The 20722-nt window shown below is 39.6% G+C and overlaps 3 protein-coding genes across 4 annotated transcripts; all 3 read right to left on the bottom strand.

Moving 5' to 3' along the window:
- Nucleotides 1-394: 394 nt before the first annotated feature.
- smim12 (small integral membrane protein 12) lies at nucleotides 395-3101 on the bottom strand. 2 transcript variants are annotated; one of them, XM_085396713.1, is made up of 2 exons: nucleotides 3005-3101; nucleotides 395-1492 (listed from the first exon to the last, which is right to left on the bottom strand). In XM_085396713.1, exon 2 carries the CDS (start codon nucleotides 1461-1463, stop codon nucleotides 1188-1190), a length of 276 nt encoding a protein of 91 aa, XP_085252839.1. In that variant the 5' UTR covers nucleotides 1464-1492; nucleotides 3005-3101; the 3' UTR covers nucleotides 395-1187. The 2 variants fall into 2 exon arrangements, with proteins under 2 accessions (XP_085252839.1, XP_085252840.1); XM_085396714.1 differs by lacking the exon at nucleotides 3005-3101 and adding an exon at nucleotides 2822-2975.
- Nucleotides 3102-7473: 4372 nt separating this feature from the next.
- pef1 (penta-EF-hand domain containing 1) lies at nucleotides 7474-15099 on the bottom strand. The gene is made up of 5 exons (XM_085396294.1): nucleotides 14957-15099; nucleotides 12899-13145; nucleotides 9652-9807; nucleotides 8839-8982; nucleotides 7474-8729 (listed from the first exon to the last, which is right to left on the bottom strand). Exons 1-5 carry the CDS (start codon nucleotides 14975-14977, stop codon nucleotides 8500-8502), a joined length of 798 nt encoding a protein of 265 aa, XP_085252420.1. The 5' UTR covers nucleotides 14978-15099; the 3' UTR covers nucleotides 7474-8499.
- A 474-nt stretch (nucleotides 15100-15573) lies between these two features.
- Nucleotides 15574-17341, bottom strand: LOC146644118 (gap junction beta-5 protein-like). The gene is made up of 2 exons (XM_085395627.1): nucleotides 16952-17341; nucleotides 15574-16204 (listed from the first exon to the last, which is right to left on the bottom strand). The coding sequence occupies exons 1-2, from the start codon at nucleotides 17339-17341 to the stop codon at nucleotides 15797-15799; spliced, it is 798 nt and encodes a 265-aa protein (XP_085251753.1). The 3' UTR covers nucleotides 15574-15796.
- Nucleotides 17342-20722: the final 3381 nt, after the last annotated feature.

The raw sequence follows: 20722 nt of genomic DNA, 5'->3' as shown, positions 1-20722 counted from the left end.
GAGAATAAGAAGTCTTGTTTCAAGTGGATCGCTCTTTCCTTTAATCGATTTAAGATGGCCAAATAGCACAAGGGCTAAATTCCAAAGGTGAATCAGTTAATGGTTTCCCAGCATAATAATTTCCCCCTTGAAGCTGAACGAGTGGAGTCATTACTTCCTTCCTTTGACTTTTAAGTTACTTTCCGCCACTGGCAGAAGCATTGTTTCACAAAAAGAGGTTCGACACAGTTGCTCAGAACTGAACGTGAAACAGCGCTGACACAGACAGAGTTCAAGTGTTTTCTTTCTTCTTCTTTTTTAAAGTAAGAATTAACTAACTTCATGAAAGCTCCTTTTTGATAATTCCCAAATAGAAGCTGTAAAAATTTACTGAAACATCACTCAAGGAAACACCTGGAGCACACAAACTTCTTTATCACATTTTTTCAGCAGGACTATTATTATTACTGTTTTGTTTTGTTTTTTTAAAGTGTGCAAATCCAGACTTTCTAAAATGAAAGTATTGAGCACATGGTTCCAGACAATACAACTAAGCAGCTTAAACATCCTGGGAGACCGCCCACAATGCTGGCTTATGTTCTGTCACATATCATCAAAGGTTCCAGCAAAGTCCTGTCGTTCTTCTCTTCTTTTATGACAGCCGGACTTCCTGTCTCTATAAACAGAAATGATCAAAAGGAGTAAAAACCCCCAAAAACCCAGACAGGTCTGTAACATGAAAACTGGTCGTGGAATGACAAATGACATTTGAGTGACTTAATAACAAAGTCGCAATTATATACATTTACCATACTGGCACAACCAGATGTATGTAATCCATCCAAGTCTGTTTTCAAATCACATAAAACTTTGTCAGATTAAAGACTGAACACTCAAAGGTTCTACAATAAGGTGTTCTAATGACAGTGGATGGCTTAAGTTATTGATAAAAAGCATGCACCATCAAGTAGATGATTGGAGAATTTGGTACAGCCTTTGATTATGTAGAAGAAATAATTATATTCAAGCTACTAAAAGTTTCCCAGTGTTCACCCAGGCAAGTTTTTGCTGTGGATTTCCATGAGAGTGGAGCTGAGCTGAATAAGGAAGAATGTATGATTCAATGATCACCCTCTCTTCTGCTCTCAGTGCACAGTCCTCCAGCTGAAAAAAAAGGTCAAACGCAAGTCTATCACAGAAACAGGGGATTAGCTCTTTTCAGGTCGGTTCCTGTTCAGAGCCGCTTTAGGTGTGAACTCCAGTTTCTCTTTGAGGCTCAGCACCTTTGTGCTGTCCATGCCCACTTGCTCCTGCAGCTTTCTTTCTTCCCTCAGTTCCTGGATGCCTTTCTCTTCCTCTCTGGATTTGGGGGTGCCCCTGATGAACCATTCCAGGTGATAGCCCACTGCTCCGACCACAAAAGCCACAGGGAAGGTGACATACGGAGCATAGGTCCGCAACGCTGTCCACACTACAGGCCACATGACTGCATGCAGCTCTGGGATCCCAGGTGCTTCAAGAGAGGAGGAGAAAAAAGGTATGTTATTGGTTGTCTGTCGCTTAATTTGCTCACGTCCAACTCTGCATTTTCCTGCTGTGTACTAGAACAAGTTTGCATAATTCTGAGCTCAAAGTAACTTTTATTCACTATATGTGTTATTAGTGTAGCTCTTCACTTCATTCAGTGTCAGAAACAAACAAATACCTAGATTGATTTGAGCAGCAGTGGATGGAGCGTCTGTGCTCATAGCACAGAAACATAATAGGTCACTTTTAGTAACTTGCCGTGAACATTTATAGCTTATTAGGTCTGATTTTACTACTTCAAAATTGCTGCCCTTTTTGTTTAAGCTACTGACCCCTTGTGGCTTTAATTCAATTCTGATTAGTGGAGAAATCTTGTAACTTATAGGATTCATCTAACTCAGGGGTGCCCAATCCCGGTCCTCGAGAGCTACCGTCCTGCAGCTTTTAGATGCATCCTTGTTCCCACACACCCGAATCAAATGAATGGCTTGTTATCAGGCCTTTGCCAAACATGATGGCATGCTGGAGAGGTAATCAAACCATTTGATTCAGCTGTGTTGGAGTAGGGATGCATCTAAAAGCTGCAGGATAGTAGCTCTCGAGGACTGGGATTGGGCAGCCCTGATCTAACTAATTACCAACAAACCCAGATCAGCATAAAAACCCTGTTTTTTTTGCTTAGATAAATCAATGACTCACTCGCAGACTGCTATGTGCTATTTAAAAACACAGCATAGAGCTTACTGAAGAGAAATTATTTTGGATAAAATTAACATGACTTAATGTGTCTACCCATTTCTGAAATACTTTCTTAATGTGCGAAATAACTGAGGCCAAAGTGCACATGAGGACGTCGTCAAACACCAGACAGTATAATGAGTACGTCTGTGTCCTTCCAATGCCCTCTTTCTCTTAAGCCCGACCAGCAACACAAGTAGCAGTAACAGCCTTCGACTTCTAGCATCAATTCATGCTAGCTACTGATCTTTCGTGCCTGATTAACCTTTAATACAAGTTGAAATATCCCGGTAATTTTTACTCGTTTGGGTGTTTCATGAGAGCCGAACTCAAGAGGTATTCTCAACAATTCACCAGTTTACATTCAAACATATTGCGTTTCCCAGCTTTGCATGACTCTTTAAAGTTATATGATAAAATTCGCTACGGAGTACGCCAGTATAAATTATAAGTCCAGTCATTACACGCTATATGATATGAATGACTGAACTTGATTCGACCAAATCTAGCACAACGTAGAAGTCTAAAACGATAACAATGAAAAGAATTAACGCTAACGTAGTGTTACCAAACCTACCGTGCGAAAGTCATGTAAGAAAACTGAGAGCTGCTACCGGCTAGTGTGCTTTCTGTTTACTTCAAAAAGACAGCTCGAGGAATGATAATTCAGAGCACAACATACATTCACCGAGCTTTTGTGCCTGCCTACAAACACTCAAATATTTAGGGGGGAAAAGCCCCAAATGTCGTAAGTACTCACCTTTACCGCTAGCACGTTGGTACTGTAGTGACGCAATTTCCGTGTCAAAGTCTGTATCCTTCCTGGTTTATCGTCATTGGCTGGCGAACTTCGCGTAGACGTAACAATATCTCACGGTGTTTTAGCGCCTCTTAGCGGTAAAAATAATACGCTACACTACTTTGACATTTGTACCGAGTAGAGAAAGTCAGTGGCGTGTCTAGAAATTTTTTGTTGGGGGGGCCAGGTAGGGGCACAGATTTGGAGAAGGGTGGCAGATGTAATTGGCAGATAATGTTAAAAACAATTCTACCAACCGTTCACCATAATTCAATAACCCTGTAAACCTAATAACCGTAACCTTATTAGAATGAGATTTTAACCACTACAGTGCAAAGTGTTTAGATACTGTGTTGATTAAGTACAAGAGATACAATCAGTCAGTGTTTATTCAGCATTCAAGGACATCAATATTTGCATAGTATTTTTACTGACATGTAGTGCACATATGTTTTGGGCAAAAACATTTTTGAATATTAAAATACGAACATTTTTAACATACAATTGGCAAATTAGCCAATTCCAATGCAAAACCAATGCCTGTTAAAAAAAAAAAAAAGAAGATAATCTTCTCACAAACTGGTGTTTGATTTTGAAACAGGAAAAAAGTGGAGAAACAACTGAAAAGACTAACATTTGAATAAAACCTGAAAGCAAGTAAATACTTTATATGCTGCCTTACTTTGGTAATATTGAGAACAACACTGGCTGATGATGAAATGCAGTCAGCTGGCATGGTGACACTGCCAGTATTAACCTGCAGGGCTGGACTGGGACAAAAAATTGGGCATTTTCACTACAGATTGGCCCACCAGGTATTAAAGCCATAAAGCCTTTGAATGAAAACAAATGCTGTTGTGACAGTGATGTACAGTCTTTTTGGTATATGTATGATTTCTATACATTTTACGTCAGATAAAAACTTTCTTCGCAAGATTCAGATAATTATTTAATAAAAGCTAGATATTTTAAATGAGAATAAAAAAGAAAAGTATTTCTTTATGCCCTCCTCTCCCTGTTAATGCCCTACCTGGCCCCCTGGCAACACTTTGCTAGACCCGCCCCTGCACAGTTACCAGCTGTCAGCTACATAAAAAAAGGATCCTGGTGTTATTTATCTCTCAGAAACAGTTCATAACTTCAACTCATTCATGTCACCTAAAAGGTAAACCTGTTTCTCCATCACCTGTTCAGCTCTGATGATTCAGTAAGGACATCTCCTGGTTTCATCTTCATGTTTCCCTCTCACCACATATCCAAACCGACATCATGACCAGCAGCTTTACAGCTTTACAGCTGTGGCTCCAGCAAACATTCTAACTAAATAAATTCTAACAACAGCTGATCAAGCTTAAACGTGCTGCTGCTGTTTAGCGCGACATCTGCTGGTTTCCTCTTTCTGGCGCAAAGTGGGTGATAAACAAACAAGAGAGACGATCAGCTGATCATTGATCAGTTTCATGATTGAAGTAGCAACAGGAGAGAGAGGAGAGAGAATGAGAGGAGAAGAGGCAGCTGTGCAGCGTAAAGACAGAATAACTCCAGTTTTGTGTCTTTTTCCATCCTAGCTGAAGTCCGGGACAAACTGCGTCTCTTCTCAGCTCAATACCAAACCCATAATATTTTCTCTGAATGAGGGACCATTCCATTTTTAAGGAGCTGTTGGCAACTCTACTAACTAACCTTATGAATAAAATAAAGTTCACTATCAGTAACATCATAGCAACCGAACAGCTGTATAAACTCGTCATGCTAGCTCACGCAGTATGAGGTATTGTAACTGACTGTAAAAAGTCAGCACAACGAAAATAAACTCCACCTAAACTTGGTTTATATCTGACCCAGATAGACTGCAGGTCATAACTTCTTACCTGAAGTTCAGTTCACCTGACACTCGGACTGGTGGCCGCCTCGGGTCTCTCCTTCTGCCTCCCCTTCCCTCATCCACCTGCTGGCCTCTGTGGAAGCCCCGCCATAGCCACCACCAAACCACTGAGTTATTTTTACACATCGACCTGCATCTTATAACTCATAACTCTTATGTTAGCTGCCCTCAGTAGCATACTGTCTGAAATATTCGATGGTTGCAAAAATTCTTTAAGTGTTATTTTTTTCCTTGGTATTCTAATTTCACCGAAGTTTACTAAACTCAACAAACTTAATATTACTTACCGGGACATTTATTCTGTCCTCATTTTCTTTCACCGAAAAATTGTTTCCTGCAGTGTTGTCCTTCGTGCTTGGCTCTCCAACCTTTGCTAACGTGATGCGCATAGCGCAGAAGCCGATGCTGCATTCACTTACACTCGGATATCTGAGCTTCACCGTGAAAACATAATCGTACATTTGATATTTGATTGAATTTTATTGTTTTACCTTTGGGGTGGCACCTGGGGTGGCCAGTCTGGTTGGGGGGGTGGCCTGTGCCCCCCCAGGCCACCCCGCTGGACACGCCATTGGAGAAAGTGCATTGTGAATGATCAGTACCATTTACTGCTGACATCCCATAAATTACATAATAATATAAGAAATAAATAAAAATAGAAAAAAACAAGCAAATAATGAAAAACCACCATTAATTCATAATCTAATCAACATACCTAGCCTAAAATACACGAGACATTTGTCCAGTTCTTAGCACTAGTTAAAAAAACAAAAAACAAAAAGCAGCCACCTCTTTCTGTGTTTAAAAATTCGGTGGTATTTTTCCCCACAAATACTCTCAAGAAATCCTCACAAAAGGCTGACAGATCTGTCACCAGCATTGTGCTACACACTGACAAGGCGTGAGCTACCCCCTCTTGTATGACAAAACCATCAAGTGACAAGATAGTTTTCTTTTAGTTTAAAAGCACTTTCAAAAGCTTAGTGCGTTGCATAAAATCGCAATTTAAAGTTTAGGGTTTTTTTGGCTGCCTGTGAGGAATGCAGAGAAAATAATACATTTTAGTCACAGAGTAGGAAACCATACAGTTCAGACTTGGCTACACGAGGCAAAAATATTCCTCTATGCTACTGTTGTTTCTGGGTAGTAAAAGGGTATATGATTGATGATACTGATATTTCAGCTCCTGGGCCAGCTTTACCAATGCTGGGCACAAAGCTGATCCATAGCAGTTGGAATGCAGCCTGTCATAAAGGAATGACCATCTCTGACTCCATGGCTGTTTGTGCAGAGGCAAAGAGAGGGGATTATAAAGCTAAATCAAAATTTGTTATCATTACTTGCAATGCTGCTTAGAACTGTGTGGGTGATTACGCTTCATGCTTCAAAATTATTCTCTTAAGCAGTTCCTCCCTCTGTGCTGTCCATCTTGTAGTTGCCAGAATTGGAATTTGATCAGTCCTGTCAAATAAAGTGAAATGTGCTCATCGCCTGAAGGAAAACAACATCACTAGTGCCAGTTCTGCTTTAATAGCAAACTTGGCAGTGACAGGATTATTTCATCAGTTCCTGTTTATTAGCAAATGAGATTTAGAGTTGCACTAGCCAAAATTTCAATGTAAAAATACAACCACCTTATCAATCCAAATCACAAAGGGAGACTGACAGAGTGGCTGACTGAAGCCCTGTAGACCTGCTCTCCCCAAGTTAATTACAGATGTCAGGCATGGTCAGCGGTGGGAAATTTTTCTCATTACCTGAAAATTGACAGACAAGACTTTGGTTAAATCACTGCTGAATCAGGGAAGCCTGAAAAAGCGTGTGGCACAGCTCCTCAAGCACGGTGCATTTTTGGCCACGGCTCCAAATCTGCCGAACTCAGTGTTTTGAAAACAGTCCAGATGCTAAACATATGTCAACAAATGCAGGGGGTGGTGGCAGGGATGTGACACATATGACACAAAGTGCCCTAAGGGATCAGTGACAGCTACATTTAGCCCTGGATTAACATGCAGGGAGACTGCTAAGCAGGAGATGGGTGTAGAATATGACCAAAAAAGATGCACAAGAGAATTTGATAGATTGCCTCTGATTTGGGATGAAGCTGGGGGACTCGTGGCACAGGCTGTCAGAGGAACAGATGGTGAGTAAAACGAAGTGCCAAATGTGGAAAGGAAAGACAGAGACTTCTCTGAGTCGGGTTTGAATTTCAGCTAATCAGAAGTGCTTTTAAAGAAAATCCAACCTCGAAACATTCAGGGCTCACTAACAGAAATATTACAAACTCAACCTGTACTTGATTGACTGCATTTCACTGTAATATTAATGAATTCACTCTGTGCTTAATTATTCTATTAATATGCATGCAATATGCATTCAAAACTGGTGGCGAACTCATTCATACATATGAAAATTTATTTGCTTTTGGCATTACAAACCATCATGACATGTTTAATGAGCTAAGAATATATACCTCAGTGGAGTGTATTATTCATATATCAAAGATAAATGTACTGAAGTAAAAAAACAAGAAGAAACCAAAGGATACAGTGAGGCACAATTTTATCCATCTTATCTTACTGCGAGCTGTTAAAAATAGTGACAGATTTGAACTATTTTACTTTCAGTAGAAGTTCTTATACAGATTTCCTAACAGACTTTATATTGAAGTAATATGCAATATCATGTACATTTACTGAAAGTAAGTACCTTCTGGAAATACCCTTGATGTGCATAAATTTAAAAGGCATTTGAACAGTTTTATGGCACAAGAACACATTAATGCTGCTTGTGTGCAAATTCACAGGGAAAAGTACAAGTAAATACTTTTCACATGTCACCAAGGCAACCAAGGTAAACTGTTTTGGCATCCTGCTGACTTCCCAGTAAAATTTAAAGGGGCGATATTATCCTCATTGCAGTACTACTTTTTAATTCTTGGATTCTGTTTTAAAGTGTGATTCATGCACAGTCACTCCAAAGTAACCCAATCTTTATTTATTTTATAATGAAACTTGCTTCATACGTTGGCTGAAACAAGCTGCTTCACCTCCCTTCACTCCTACCTTCCTTCTGATTGGCAAAGTGTGTGACCATTCTGTGTGCATGAGATGACCATATTAGTTAGGGGTGTTCACTTTGATTGACATCACACAGGTAAATGTTAAAGAAATGATTGAAATGAAGTTATTAGAGCATTTTGAAGCCAGAGGCTTTGGCTCAGAGTCTCCTTGCATATATGTTACCCTATTTTTTTTATTTTATTTTTTTAAGCTTTGGCCATTTTTAATATGAACATCCAATATTTCAACATTTTAACAGTATAAATATGATGAAGCGCCATCCTATAAGCTAACCTGTGAAACCTTTAGCTCCATTTAAAAGAGCCAGTGGACTTTATTCAGGTATATGTTGCTGAGCTTTGTCTATTTACAGCAATAAGCCACGCAACAACATGGACTGGCATGATGTATACATAGCAGCATGTGGGGGCACTTATGGCGAAAAAGGGAGCGACTGTGACCTGAACATGGAGTGAGGCTGTGCAGAGGGGCAGTCGGTGGAACGGGGCTCACATGAGCCTGGTGACAGCACTGGACAGAAAGTCCTCATAGCTGAGGCGGATGTTGCCCGTCATGCTCGTGTCTCTCTCCCGAAACACTTGAGTCATGCTCTGAAGTTGCGTGCACACGTGGATGAAGCGGTCCAGCTGTATGCCGGGTCGGGCACCTCGCACGGTGAAGCGCTGGACCAGCGTCTCTGAAAACTGGGGGCTGAGGTTGTAACCCATCTGAGCGAGGGCTGAGAAGAGAAAGTGACATATGTGCATATTTGCATTTATATGATTGGATGAAATGATTTAAGTCATAGACTTTTCTCAACATGTTGTCAAATGTGCAAACACTGATACCTTGTTGTAGTTCCATGCCACTGATACATCCTGAGCGATCTCTGTCATACTGCTGAAACATCGCTCTCCACCGCTGCATAAAGTCCCACAGTGCTGAGAAGCCAAACAGGTCCATTCGACCAGACCGCGTCTTGTCAAACATGTCTAACAGAAAACACAAACACACGGGCTCAGCCAAGCAAGACAAAGAGGCTTTTTTTTTTTTTTTTGTAAAGCAGAACCACTAAGCTCATCCTTCATCATCATGGATCTTCTCCTTGTGCTACTTCAAAGCAGTCACACACTTCTCATTATGGTAATAGAAAACATTAGTCACCGCCTGTAAGCACAACTGGAATGTAGGGATAGTTGTGCAACAACAATGGGAACAGCGACAAACATGACTCAGTCATTATTTAGGCTGACTCCTGGCGGCATAAATTTCTCCCTGTTTTAGAAACTCAAGACATTTCTGTTTACAAGCTTGATAGATTTAGGGAGGTACTTCCATCCATCCATTTATTTTCTACCACTTATCTGGGTCTGGGTCCCAGAGGGCAACAATCTAAGTATAGTGAGTGGGGAGTAGAGTACTCCTATATAAATCCAGCCTACTTCCTTTTTCCCACTACTTCTCTATGCATTTGTTTGTCTAAATAAACTTTTGCCTCCTTCTGCTGTAGCCATTCAGGTCACTGAGAGTATTTTACATTGTTAAATAGTGTGTCATTCTGCCTTCAGCAACACTATAAGAGCATTCACAACCAATTCATCAACACAGCACTACCTCACGGCCTGTTGAGCATTTTATTTAGCTGCTGCTGGATGACTTACTGATCATCATGAGGCAAGTCTCGTCATTAAAGGAAGACCAGTTAGAGTTGACAAGTGCCTGCTTGAGCTCCTTTAGGTTGATGAAGCCACTGCGATCAGTGTCAACACTCTGGAACCACTGGTACGCCTCTGGGTTAACACCAGGAGGGATGTTACCTACACAAAGACAAAAAAATAAGTGCGGTAATGAGACAGAGAAGGAAAGAAATGCGTTCTGACTGACTTTAAAGATTCCCATGGCTTCAAATTTGTTTTCCAAGCTGTTTCCACTGCCGTTCATCTCTTTTTCACCAATCCGTCTCAACCACCTAGTATGATTTATTCTCTTTATTATTTCCCCTCCTCATATTTTCTACCAGTTATTATTTCACTAAACCTCTCAGGATTTTCAGGAGTAGTGAACAAGTGTGGGGGAAAAAAAGGAAAAGAAGAAGAAATATTCTTGGAAATGAAGCGACTACCGCACTCCAATGCCAAATAATCATTTATTTATCAGGAGATGAAGAAACGCTCTTCGGCTGTCTGACAGTTGAAACTGTGCTGAGTCTGTCAAGAAGAAAATTGATCATAAAAAATAATACATCTATGCTTGGCTCAGTCTTTTGGTGTTTAGAAGCACCAATTTAGAAAAGAGCAGTGTATAAAATGACTAGTTAGAAAAAATCGACTTCATATGCAAGTGACACACCAAACAACTCCTACAGCTAATTACATTCTATATGCACTTTGAGTTTTGAAATGTTATTTGCTGTGTGGGTAAGAGAGCATACCAACTATAACACCTCTTAGTGATGACTGTTATGCCTGATATTATTTATACTTATTAAACATGTAGTGTGCAACATTTGTTTCTCTAGCTTTTTATCGCTAATGTCTGAATGGATAGTAGTGTGACATTTTTAAAATATGAGGCCTTTTGTGACTCTCTGTTTGCTCTAATAGCCTGTGGACTGATTTCTATGTGAACTATTCAGTAAATTCTCTGTACACATCTTCAACTATGTGACACACATGCTCACTCCTGAGTGCCTTAAATAAATATCCATCTTCCACTGCCAGTATCAACAGCGAGCAACAAAAGCTTTTGGTAGCTTAGAAGGGGAGCCCACTGGAGTCCGCCCGGCCAAACAGAAATTTGGTTTGCTGGTCACCTGGTTTTTGGGATCAAGTCTGTACTGAAACCTGAACGGTTATCTGGTTAATATTAACTAACAGTAGTGTCCTTATTAACACTCAGGTAGTGGACGTACTTTCTGAAGTAGAAAAACTAATGTATTGAGCTGTCAGCTGTTAAATTGTATGAAACTGTAATTCATGTATTTTCACCAAAGAACAAGAGATTCACCAAATTGAATTTTCTTGGCTGATTCCAGTTGTTGTTGTTTTAAAGTGTAACCTGCCAATACCAATATTTGGCAATTTGATTTGGATTTTTTTGTTTTTTTTCACAGAAGTTTAATTAAAAGCATATGCAATCAATAAAACAACTTTTTCTTTCAACCTTTGCAAAATATTATTTTCATAATAAAATAAATAACTACACTGCAGTAAGTTACAAGATCTTCTCTGACTTAAACAGTTGAAAATGAAGTGCTCTGGTACTGGAAAGAGGTGCAAATAATTAACTAAAAATGAGGTACTGTACACCCACCTTTACCTAATACATTTTCTTTACTTAACCCCCCCCCCCCCCCAAAAAAAAAAAAACAGTAACAACAACAAAAAAACTGGTGCTACAGATTTATTTAACAAAATAAAGTTCAGTTACTTGGATCATTTTCCAGTATGTTTATAAATTAACTAGATAACAGGACATCAATCCTTTTCTCTTTTTCACTCATCTCCATAATTTTCTTCATAACTGATTCGATCTTTTGCTCATACCGAGGCTGCTAGCTTGTGGTTGGCTCTAAGGTTTGGATAGCTTTAGCTTTTTTAAAGCGTCCATGTTCAGCTAGGTGAGGGTGATTTACATGGCTGATTAATAGGAAGGAACAGGAACAGAATAGGAAGGACAGAACCTTTCAGTCTGTGCCACTACGCCTGTGGAGCAGTTTACTACCACAACTGATTTTAGTTGACCTTGTTCATTCTTTTAAAAAGCAGCAAACAAAAACATTTCAGTTTAAACAGGCTTTGTGTTGAGAATTTATATTTATTTTAAAATAAATAAAAATTTAAAAATATTTTATATAAATGTAGTCATTACCAATAATAGGGGCCGATAGATGAGTAGGTATAAATTAGCTATGCAACATATATCTGGCATTGATAACCAGAGTCAACTATAATGAGTCAATTAAACTGATACTGAGTATGTACCCTGGTATTTCAGCTGTTGTACATCTGTGAATGCAGCATACGTATGATACTGCAACACAGTCTCGTACACAGCTCATGTAAGTCTCATTGCCATTTTGCCTGATGTTCTGCTTCCACAAGCTGCATGCAAATGTGAGCAACAGAACAGGAATTGCATTTCATCTGACAGTTAGACGGGGCCCCTTTAAATACATATTTGTTTTACAATATGGAAAAAACAAAGAAGGGATCCAAATAACCTTCCTGCAGTTAGTAAGGCAGTTTGTATTCTTCTAAAGGCTACATGTCCAACCTTAGTTATACAGGTTCAGGTTTCATAAATAGCGGCTGTGAAAATGAAGGTGCAGATAGGGTCAAAGGTTGACAAAAAGCCGTCTCGAGAAGAGGCCATTATCTGGAAAAAGGAGGTGTTAGAAAAATATGGTGTGAGTTGAAGGAAGCAGTAGAGGGGGGACTGATTGTCAGAAAAATGAATGGGGAGAGAGGGACAGGTGACACTTGAGGGCAGACCCTTGATGGATTTTGTCCCTGTGGGGACTGATCGTAACATAGGCTATCAGGTTCTGACTTAGGCTTAGCCACTACTGGAAACAGTGTAATCACACACACACACGCACACACACAAACACACTCTTTGCCCATCTGTCTCTTACTCTGTTTAGCCCTCACTCAGTATTACCGGAGTCATCACTCCAGCCGTGTAATCCTGCTGAGGGGCACAAACTGAACCCTGTCTCTACAAGACTGTCTGGGAACGCAAGTCATTTTCTATCCATCATCCCAGCGGAGAGTGAGGGGGGAAGCAATGTGGAAGCAGAATCAGAGTCTATCTGCAGTCTCCTTGTGTTCAGTGTATGCCTGCTTAAATCCTACAGGCAGAGCTACCACAGATGCTTACAAAGATATGCTCTCGTCTCATAATTACCTGCAGGACCATAGTTTGCATTAGGTCCCCCATATGGTTGTCCACCATAACCCCCATAAGGCCCACCAGGGGCACCACCTGGCCCTGGCCCATATTGCCCTCCATGACCTGGAACTCCATAACCACCATAGGGGCCTCCTGGTTGACCTCCAGGACCTCCGTAAGGAGCTGATGGTGGAGGCCCATAGGAACCTCTGCCTGCACCGTATGGCGCACCCTGTGGCGGGTTGACTCCAACTGGATAGCCCTGCAGAGGGACAAAAAAGCAAGGGTCACTAAACCCTATAATAAACAGGCTTACTGCTTCTGCAGTAAAAGAGTCTGAGGACAACAGAGACACAAGATACTTCAGGTATGGCTATTCGACTATCTTCTCAAATTCTGTACTTAAGTTTAGTTTTAAGGTCATGTATTTTCCGTTGCCTTGGATCCTGCTACTTTGTACTCCAATTGTTTAACATTTCAGGGGAAAATATGTAATCATTAGCCACAATACTAAAATCAGCTGCTCAATATTGTATAGCCCCCCTCTGTGCCTGCAAAACAGCTCTGACATAGTGAGGCATGGAAACAGGATCTCTAGTGGATTCTTGGAGTCCTGTAGATTGTCCGCTGCGGCCTCCACAGATTGTGATCGTTCCTGGGAGCATCCAGTGGATGATCAACTAGACTGATTTGGGGGACTCTTTCTTGTACCTCTCATTCAGCAGTTTTTGCAGTGTACATTGCACCTCTAGGGTTGAATGCAACTAACTGGTAATACCTTAACCTCCTAAGACCCGAACTCTTCCACGACATGCATTTTTAATTTCTCTTTGATATTTGGGCATATTGGGGCCCAATGAATGTAAAAACAAAGAATTACCAGATTTTTTTTTCAACCTTATTTTTGTTTTTAAGAAAAATAAGAGCCACATATGAGGATTTTGATAGAACAGTAGCAGTATAATGCCCTCGTAAGTGGATATCAAGCCCATGTAGAGCAAAATTGAGTATTTTAGTCTAAATAACCCAAAATGTGATGTCCACGTATGTGGACGCCAGGTCCTAGGAGGTTAAGGCATAAGCAGGATTGTGTTGTCTGTAGCAATGTTTAAGTGGGTTTAGTATAAAGGTTTGATCTGGACTCAGAACTCATAGAGCCTACAACCCTAGAGTTCCCATGGCCATGCCACAGACAGCAGTTTATTTGGCACCAATGAGAGCTGCACAATATGAGGAAAATATTTTTTGTTTAATTAAGTTAAATGTTGCATACTTATTTGAAAGCTACAATCAGCTTGTAAATTAAGATTTTGCCAGCAAAACATGTAATTGGTTTATAATTATGAGACTGCTCATGTGAAGTTACCTATAGGACACAGAGGTGGGTAATTTTTTGTGATAGGTTAAAACAAAACAACAAAAAATACAGCTGTATTTTGGTAGTGTATTAGTGGTTTTAAATACTTTTCAGGCAAAGATCATTAAACATGTGAAACAAAGTCTTATTCTAGCCTTTCGATGATGTAATCAATTAATACAAGAAAAAAAGATTCACGAATTAACTAAAAACTAGACGTACAGAAGCTTAACGATGCCATAATTCAAGCAAAATAAACTAGATTGGATCCCACTGTGCTGATCAATGATTCGTTTGTTGACATAAAACGGCTCAACTTCTTTTATATGGTAGGTAATTAAGGTTAAAACTTACTTACACCATAATTATGTGTTTGAGCAAAAACGATGAGTTACCTCTACTTTCAGATGAAACCCACCATGACTGTTATCAATTCAAACGAGGAAAACTAGAGTAGTTACGTTTTGCTGAACCACAAGACCAAATTTAAAAGATAAACACTGAGTAACCCGCTATTTCCTACCGAAATGTTGCTAAAGAATAGCAACAGTTTACCGTGTAACACTTAGCTAACCACAGCAGACAAATGAATAACCGAAACTACTTGCGGTGCTGTTAGTTACGTCACATTGGTCAATAAAAGAGAAACTCAATAAACAACATTAGTATGTTATTATGAAGACAAAAACAAAATATAAAATACGGGAATTCAATACCTGTCCGTAGTGGAAACTCATATTTGACAGCCTTTACTTCCTACAACGAAGCATCCGTAAGGGCAGATACGGCGACGTCCAGTTTCCGCTTACCATTGGTGCATTGTCCTATCTATCAAAACCGCACCCGTGTCCTCTGCTTCTGATTGGACGGTAGTGTGGAAACTCGGATGACGCCAGAACAAGTAAGGCGGGGTCATATGTAAAGCTTTGTGTGAAGCCGATTGTGAAGTAATTTGTGAGTGACTCAGCGTGTAATCCTAAAGTGAATATAAGGTTCACTTACAGCATGTAGTCTTCCCAACTGACCTGGTAACCGCTTGATAATTGTGAAATGCATGAAAACAGACACATACACAAACATTTAACAGTGAAAAAACTTTATATATTGCAACAACCCCACCCCCTCATCATTTAAAACAAACTATAATAGCTGTAGTCTTACTTCATTATGGTTGACAATGGTTCTTGTGCAAGAATAAAAGAGATTTCCTTCAAATCTCTTCATCTCCACTTACTGTGTTCAAGAACGTGCTGTGCTTGGCCAGTCACAATTTACTATTGGCTAATGATGCACAGGCTACATAAAAGCATGAATACAGAGACACACTCATACAGACACAGAATACATGCACAAAAAATAGCTTCCTCTTTGACCCACAATTTTGCTGTCGATGCATGCTGAATTTCGTTTAACATGGTAATATTTACAAATCACGGCGTACTTCTTTTGTTTTCCATGAGCAACAGTTTTGCAAGCAGTAGGAGGGATTCATTTGCTTCCAGTGGCACCTGGAGTTATTCAATTAGCTTTTCAGAGTAGCCCGAGCAACATGGTTCTTATTGCGTGGTTGGTGTCTCCTCAGTCTTGATGTTATTCAGGTTCTGGTTAGACACTGTTGGATCCACTCTCAAAGATGATCTAGACTTGTGCCTTGAATGAGGTGTTGACGATGACTTCAACTCACGAGTCTCTTCATCTATTTTGTCAATGATTCGTTTCTTGACTTTCTTGCAGATGAAGTAAAACATCTCAAAGATACACATCAAGATGCAGACAGCAGAGGACACCACCATGAAGAGAGTGAAGATTTTCTTCTCTGTGGGGCGGGATACGTAACAGTCCACTATGTTCGGGCAAGGATCCATTGAACACTTTAACAAACGGGGTAAGTCGAACCCTTCGTGGATGTAATACAGGATGTAGAGGAAAGCACCGTCAAAACTTGCCTTTAAAATCAGGCTAACCTATGAGAAAACAAATGAGTGTTAAAGTAAAGTAAAGTCCAAGTGATTTCTCAGTTGATAATGGCTGTGTTTGGCAGGATAAATTTTAAAGGTTCAGTAATTACTGTAACTTATCTCAGCCACTTGTTCAAGCTCTTATTATGATGTTTAGCCAGTTACAAAAAAAAAAAAAGATAAGTGACCCTATGTAAAATTTGTAACCTAAGTGAGGACTCTTCATCCTGATTATCTAGAAAAGGAAGATTCGTGATATTACCAAATACCAAAATAACCAAAATCAGTTAAAACAAACTGAACATTTGGTATTATATGGCTGTTTAAAGGAAGAAAGAATCGAATGACTGCAAATAGAGATGGGCTCTCTCCAAATATCGATAATTAAGGCTAGTCTCAGTATCAGATTGATACTAGGATGATATGATCTGTACTTTTTTTCTGTCCTCTAATTTCAGTATATGTATATATGTAGAAATGTTTGGAAGCATTTTTGTGCTGACTGTTACATCTATTTTTCTATAGTCTAGTTTAGGTAGGTAATATTAGTATCTTGGTATCTGCATCTGCAATACTTGATATTGGATAGATACCAAAATACCACCACTCTTGCAAAGTCATCACACATACAACTTCACATCAGTTTGGAGGTGTGGTGAAGCTTGTTGCTCATGCAGTACAATTGCTAATCTCCTTCCATGTGTGGCATACACAACATAACTGGAATTAAACATTAGCACCCTTCATTCTTACCAGGTATGTCCACCACAGCCCTCCACGTTTCTTCCCAGGGCGGGCATACATGTGTTTACCCTCATGGGTGGTGGTGTACTTTAAGTCCTTCATCTGTCGATATTTGACATGGGCAACAACCATCAGTGACGGGCATGTGACGAAAATGAGCTGCAGGGCCCACAGACTGATGTGGGAGATGGGGAAGAAGTGGTCATAGCACACGTTGGTGCAGCCTGGCTGTCTAGTGTTGCATTCAAAGTCTTTCCTTTCATCAGCCCACACCCGCTGAGCCGCCACCACAAACACCATCACCCGGAAGATGAAGACCACTGAGAGCCAGACCCGACCGAACACTGTGGAGTAATTGCTGACCCCACTGATAAGGGCCTGCAGCCAGTTCCAGTTCATGACAGATGCCCTAGAAGGGGAAGTGAAATCTGAGGAGTATGATTGATCTCCTCAAGAGATCAGGTGGAATGAAGTTCTTGATCCAAACCTGACCAGTCAAACAAGAAAATATATTAGAAGAATCTTTGTGGTTAAAACATTGAAACAGTGTCAGTCAGGGATTTGTAACACACACACAAACACACACACTTGCTAGGAGTCATTTAAAGGCTACTTCAAATACTCAAATTTTTTCAAGCTCCAAATAGCCAGAATATATCATTCTATGATATTCAATTACATTCTGTTTTATTTATTTACTGCCAAATCACAACAATAATTGAACAGCAAGGTCAATTCTCTACAATAAGACAGAGAAAACCCCCAACAATCGTATGACCTGTTTGAGAGACTGGTTTGGCGATAGTGGGAAGGAAAAACTTGCTTTTGACAGGCAGAAACCTCCAGCAGAACCAGGCTTAGAAAGGGCAGCCATCTGCCATGACTGGTTGGGCGTGATAGGAGGAAGACATGATAAACACCAGCTGTGGAAGCCAGAGATTAATAATACCTAATGATTAAATGTAAAGAGGTGTATAAACATATGGAGAGTGAAAAAGGTGAGTGAAGAAAAAAACAGTAAGTGCATCATGGCAATTCCTCCAGCAGTGTCTGTCTCCTGAGTTTTGGTCCCGGTTCCATAGAAGAGGGGCCTGAAAGCTAAAGGCTCTAATTCCCATTCTACTTTCAAATACTCTGGGAACCACAAGTAACCCTTCAGTCTGAGAGCAAAGCGATCTATTGAGGTGATGTGGTACTATGGGATCTTTAAGATAAGATGTAGCCTGATTATTCAAGACCTTGTGTGTTAAGAGAAGGATTTTAAATTTATTTTTGAATTTATTAATGAGCAAATGAACAAAAGCCAATATGGGAGAAATATGCTAGTCTTTTCAGTCCCTGTCAGTATTCTTGTTGCATTTTGAATCAACTGAAGACTTTTCATGGAGTTTTTCAAACATCATAAACATAATAATGAATTACAGTAGTCCAGCCTAGAAGTAATAAATGCATGAACTTTCAGTTTCACTCTGAGACATTGGATGTTTCTAAATTTAGAGATATTGCTCAAAAGCAAGAAACCAGTCCTACATAATTAATTAACATGCGCACTGAAGATCTTATCAAAAACGTCTCCAAGATTTCTCACAGTGTTACTGGAAATCAAGGTAATGCCATCCAGGGTAAGTATCCAGTTGGATATGTATTTCAAAGGTTTTTAGGGCTGATACAATAGACATATTAAGGTTAGTAGTCTCTGAGTTCAAGCTGATTTAAATCCTCAGGTCAATTTTGCGATGCTTTCAGTGGGTGCGCCACTGTGTATGAATGCGTTTGTCTGAGTAATTCAACAACAGTAACTATGAAGCCACTGCAATTTTTCTCTGGTATTGTTTCCCAAAAGTAACGCATACAATCACAAACAAGAAAACTGTTCTGAACAACTGATAAGCCAAAAAATGAAGTTTGAGGAATCAAGCTGTTGTGACCACAAATACGATTTTGTTATTCCTTGTTATTCTTTTGCTTTTGCTTTTGGTTTATAATCCACCTGCCATCAGTGAGTGAGTCACCATCAAAGCTCCTCTTTGCGGAAAGAACCAAACCCACACCTGCAATATTATGAGTGAGCTGTTTGAAAGGACATCTTTGTTATCCCATAATTTTGGTTAAAATATTAACATGTGCATTTAACTGTCCAAACTTTAAAATTGTATGTATTCTGAGAAACATACACAGTTTAGGATTTTTGAAAGTTTTGAAACATTTTAATACAAGACATAAAGAAGTTCTGCTGTGCTACAAACAGGTTTCAAAAACAAGAAACAAAAGCTTCTCTTTCACATTTACATCTCATTCTGGTAAATGCACACAGCCTGACAGGGAACATGTTGGATAATAGCTTCACTGTCCACTTTTCTATTTCAGTTCTGTCACATCTAATCCCGACTATTTGAATTCAGAAACACTTTCTCTCATCTCAGCATCACTATAGAGATATTGAGCTGTCAAATCAGTTGCTATTTTCTCTATTATCCAGCATTCCTGACTATTAAATTACACAGCATAAAAAGACTTGACTCAATGAATGCCTTCAGAATCACAACATGGGCTACTGAAGGCAAGACACATTCAATTACTGCAAAAGTTGCCTACCTTTTACCTCGCCTTCTGATGGACAATACAACCAGCAACATTAATCTCACAGTGTGCCTCAGCCGGGGCCTCGAGACGCAGATGTTCGGCCGCCATCAGGATGATTCTTAAAGGAAATCTTCTGGCATCATCTTAAAAAAAGAGCTACAGATGCTTAAAGGATTTTTAAACACACAGCGTTGTCACTTCATCGCGACAATGCAGACAGCTTTCTCAATTTGCCCCTGTCGTAACTAAATGTCTTAAAGAGACTAGGGTAAATTAACATCCATAAACATAACAAAGATTACACTATGGCTGCAGTTTGACGCATGAACCAATATAATTCAGACTCTATTCTGGCACTGCCACAGAAGTTTGAATACAACTTGCTCTACAGGTTGAGCAAGTTGCCACCTTACCACTCTAACTCTGCTGCGCTCACTCTGTGGACTCCTTCAGAAAGCAGTTAAAAACATTTATTTAATCCATTTTTCTGTTAATATTCTTTTTTAATTTCTCTTTTTCAATTGATTTTATTATAACGTGGTGTTCTACTGATATTAATTGTGTTTTAATTGTCATACAGCCCTTTTATGTCTCTGATAAAGGAGCTATATAAATAAACATACTTATATTACGTTTCAGTACATCAATAATACATTGTCTGTATGAGTCAAAGCTCCTAGCTAACAAGGTGAGGTGGAGGTTACATTGTGTGGCTTTTGTCTTTTCTTTTCCACTTTTCATTCCACCATAGCTCTTTCTTAGTTTTCGTGAAATTCACAAATCTTGCCTTTAAAAATACCCACTTTCAGCATGACTTTCTTCCATTTTTCAAGATAGCATGAATCATTTGGAGGAATAAAGCACAAGTAATCCTAGTGTAGTTTTTTTTGCACTGCTTCCAGTTATCTCTCTTTACAAATCGTATTCTTTTGCACGCATCAGGGCTGAGCTCTTCCCTTTGCACATGATACAACAGGAACAGACTGAGTGACATCCGTGCCCTTTTTTTATTGCCAGCCCCCTTACAGTTATCTTTTGTCCTCTTCCTTTCCTGTATTAGTCTGAACTTAAAACAGAACTCAGCAATTCGTCTAAATCACACCTTTTTCCTTGATTAATTAATTTGTGCAAATATAGACAAGTATAAAGCACCTTACCCTGGGTGCAGGGAGCATCATTACATGAGTGCTGAGTGAA

This window comes from Rhamphochromis longiceps, linkage group LG22 (assembly GCF_057381845.1).
Source record: "Rhamphochromis longiceps isolate RC_006_pf linkage group LG22, R_longiceps_female_GT1.1, whole genome shotgun sequence".
In the NCBI taxonomy this organism is placed as follows: domain Eukaryota; kingdom Metazoa; phylum Chordata; class Actinopteri; order Cichliformes; family Cichlidae; genus Rhamphochromis; species Rhamphochromis longiceps.
The sequence above is the reverse complement of the archived record's forward strand: the minus strand, read 5'-3'. Positions and strand labels throughout refer to the sequence as shown.

Bases quoted from the DNA above. Each gene is read 5' to 3' on its own strand.
- smim12 (XM_085396713.1), bottom strand. From the start codon at position 1,463: ATGTGGCCTGTAGTGTGGACAGCGTTGCGGACCTATGCTCCGTATGTC.
- pef1 (XM_085396294.1), bottom strand. From the start codon at position 14,977: ATGAGTTTCCACTACGGACAG. The intron at 13,146-14,956 runs GTATTGAATTCC...GTCCCTCTGCAG, and splicing joins TGAGTTTCCACTACGGACAG to GGCTATCCAGTTGGAGTCAA. The intron at 8,730-8,838 runs GTATCAGTGTTT...TTCTCTTCTCAG, and splicing joins TGGCATGGAACTACAACAAG to CCCTCGCTCAGATGGGTTAC.
- LOC146644118 (XM_085395627.1), bottom strand. From the start codon at position 17,341: ATGAACTGGAACTGGCTGCAGGCCCTTATCAGTGGGGTCAGCAATTAC. The intron at 16,205-16,951 runs GTAAGAATGAAG...GTTTTCTCATAG, and splicing joins GGCTGTGGTGGACATACCTG to GTTAGCCTGATTTTAAAGGC.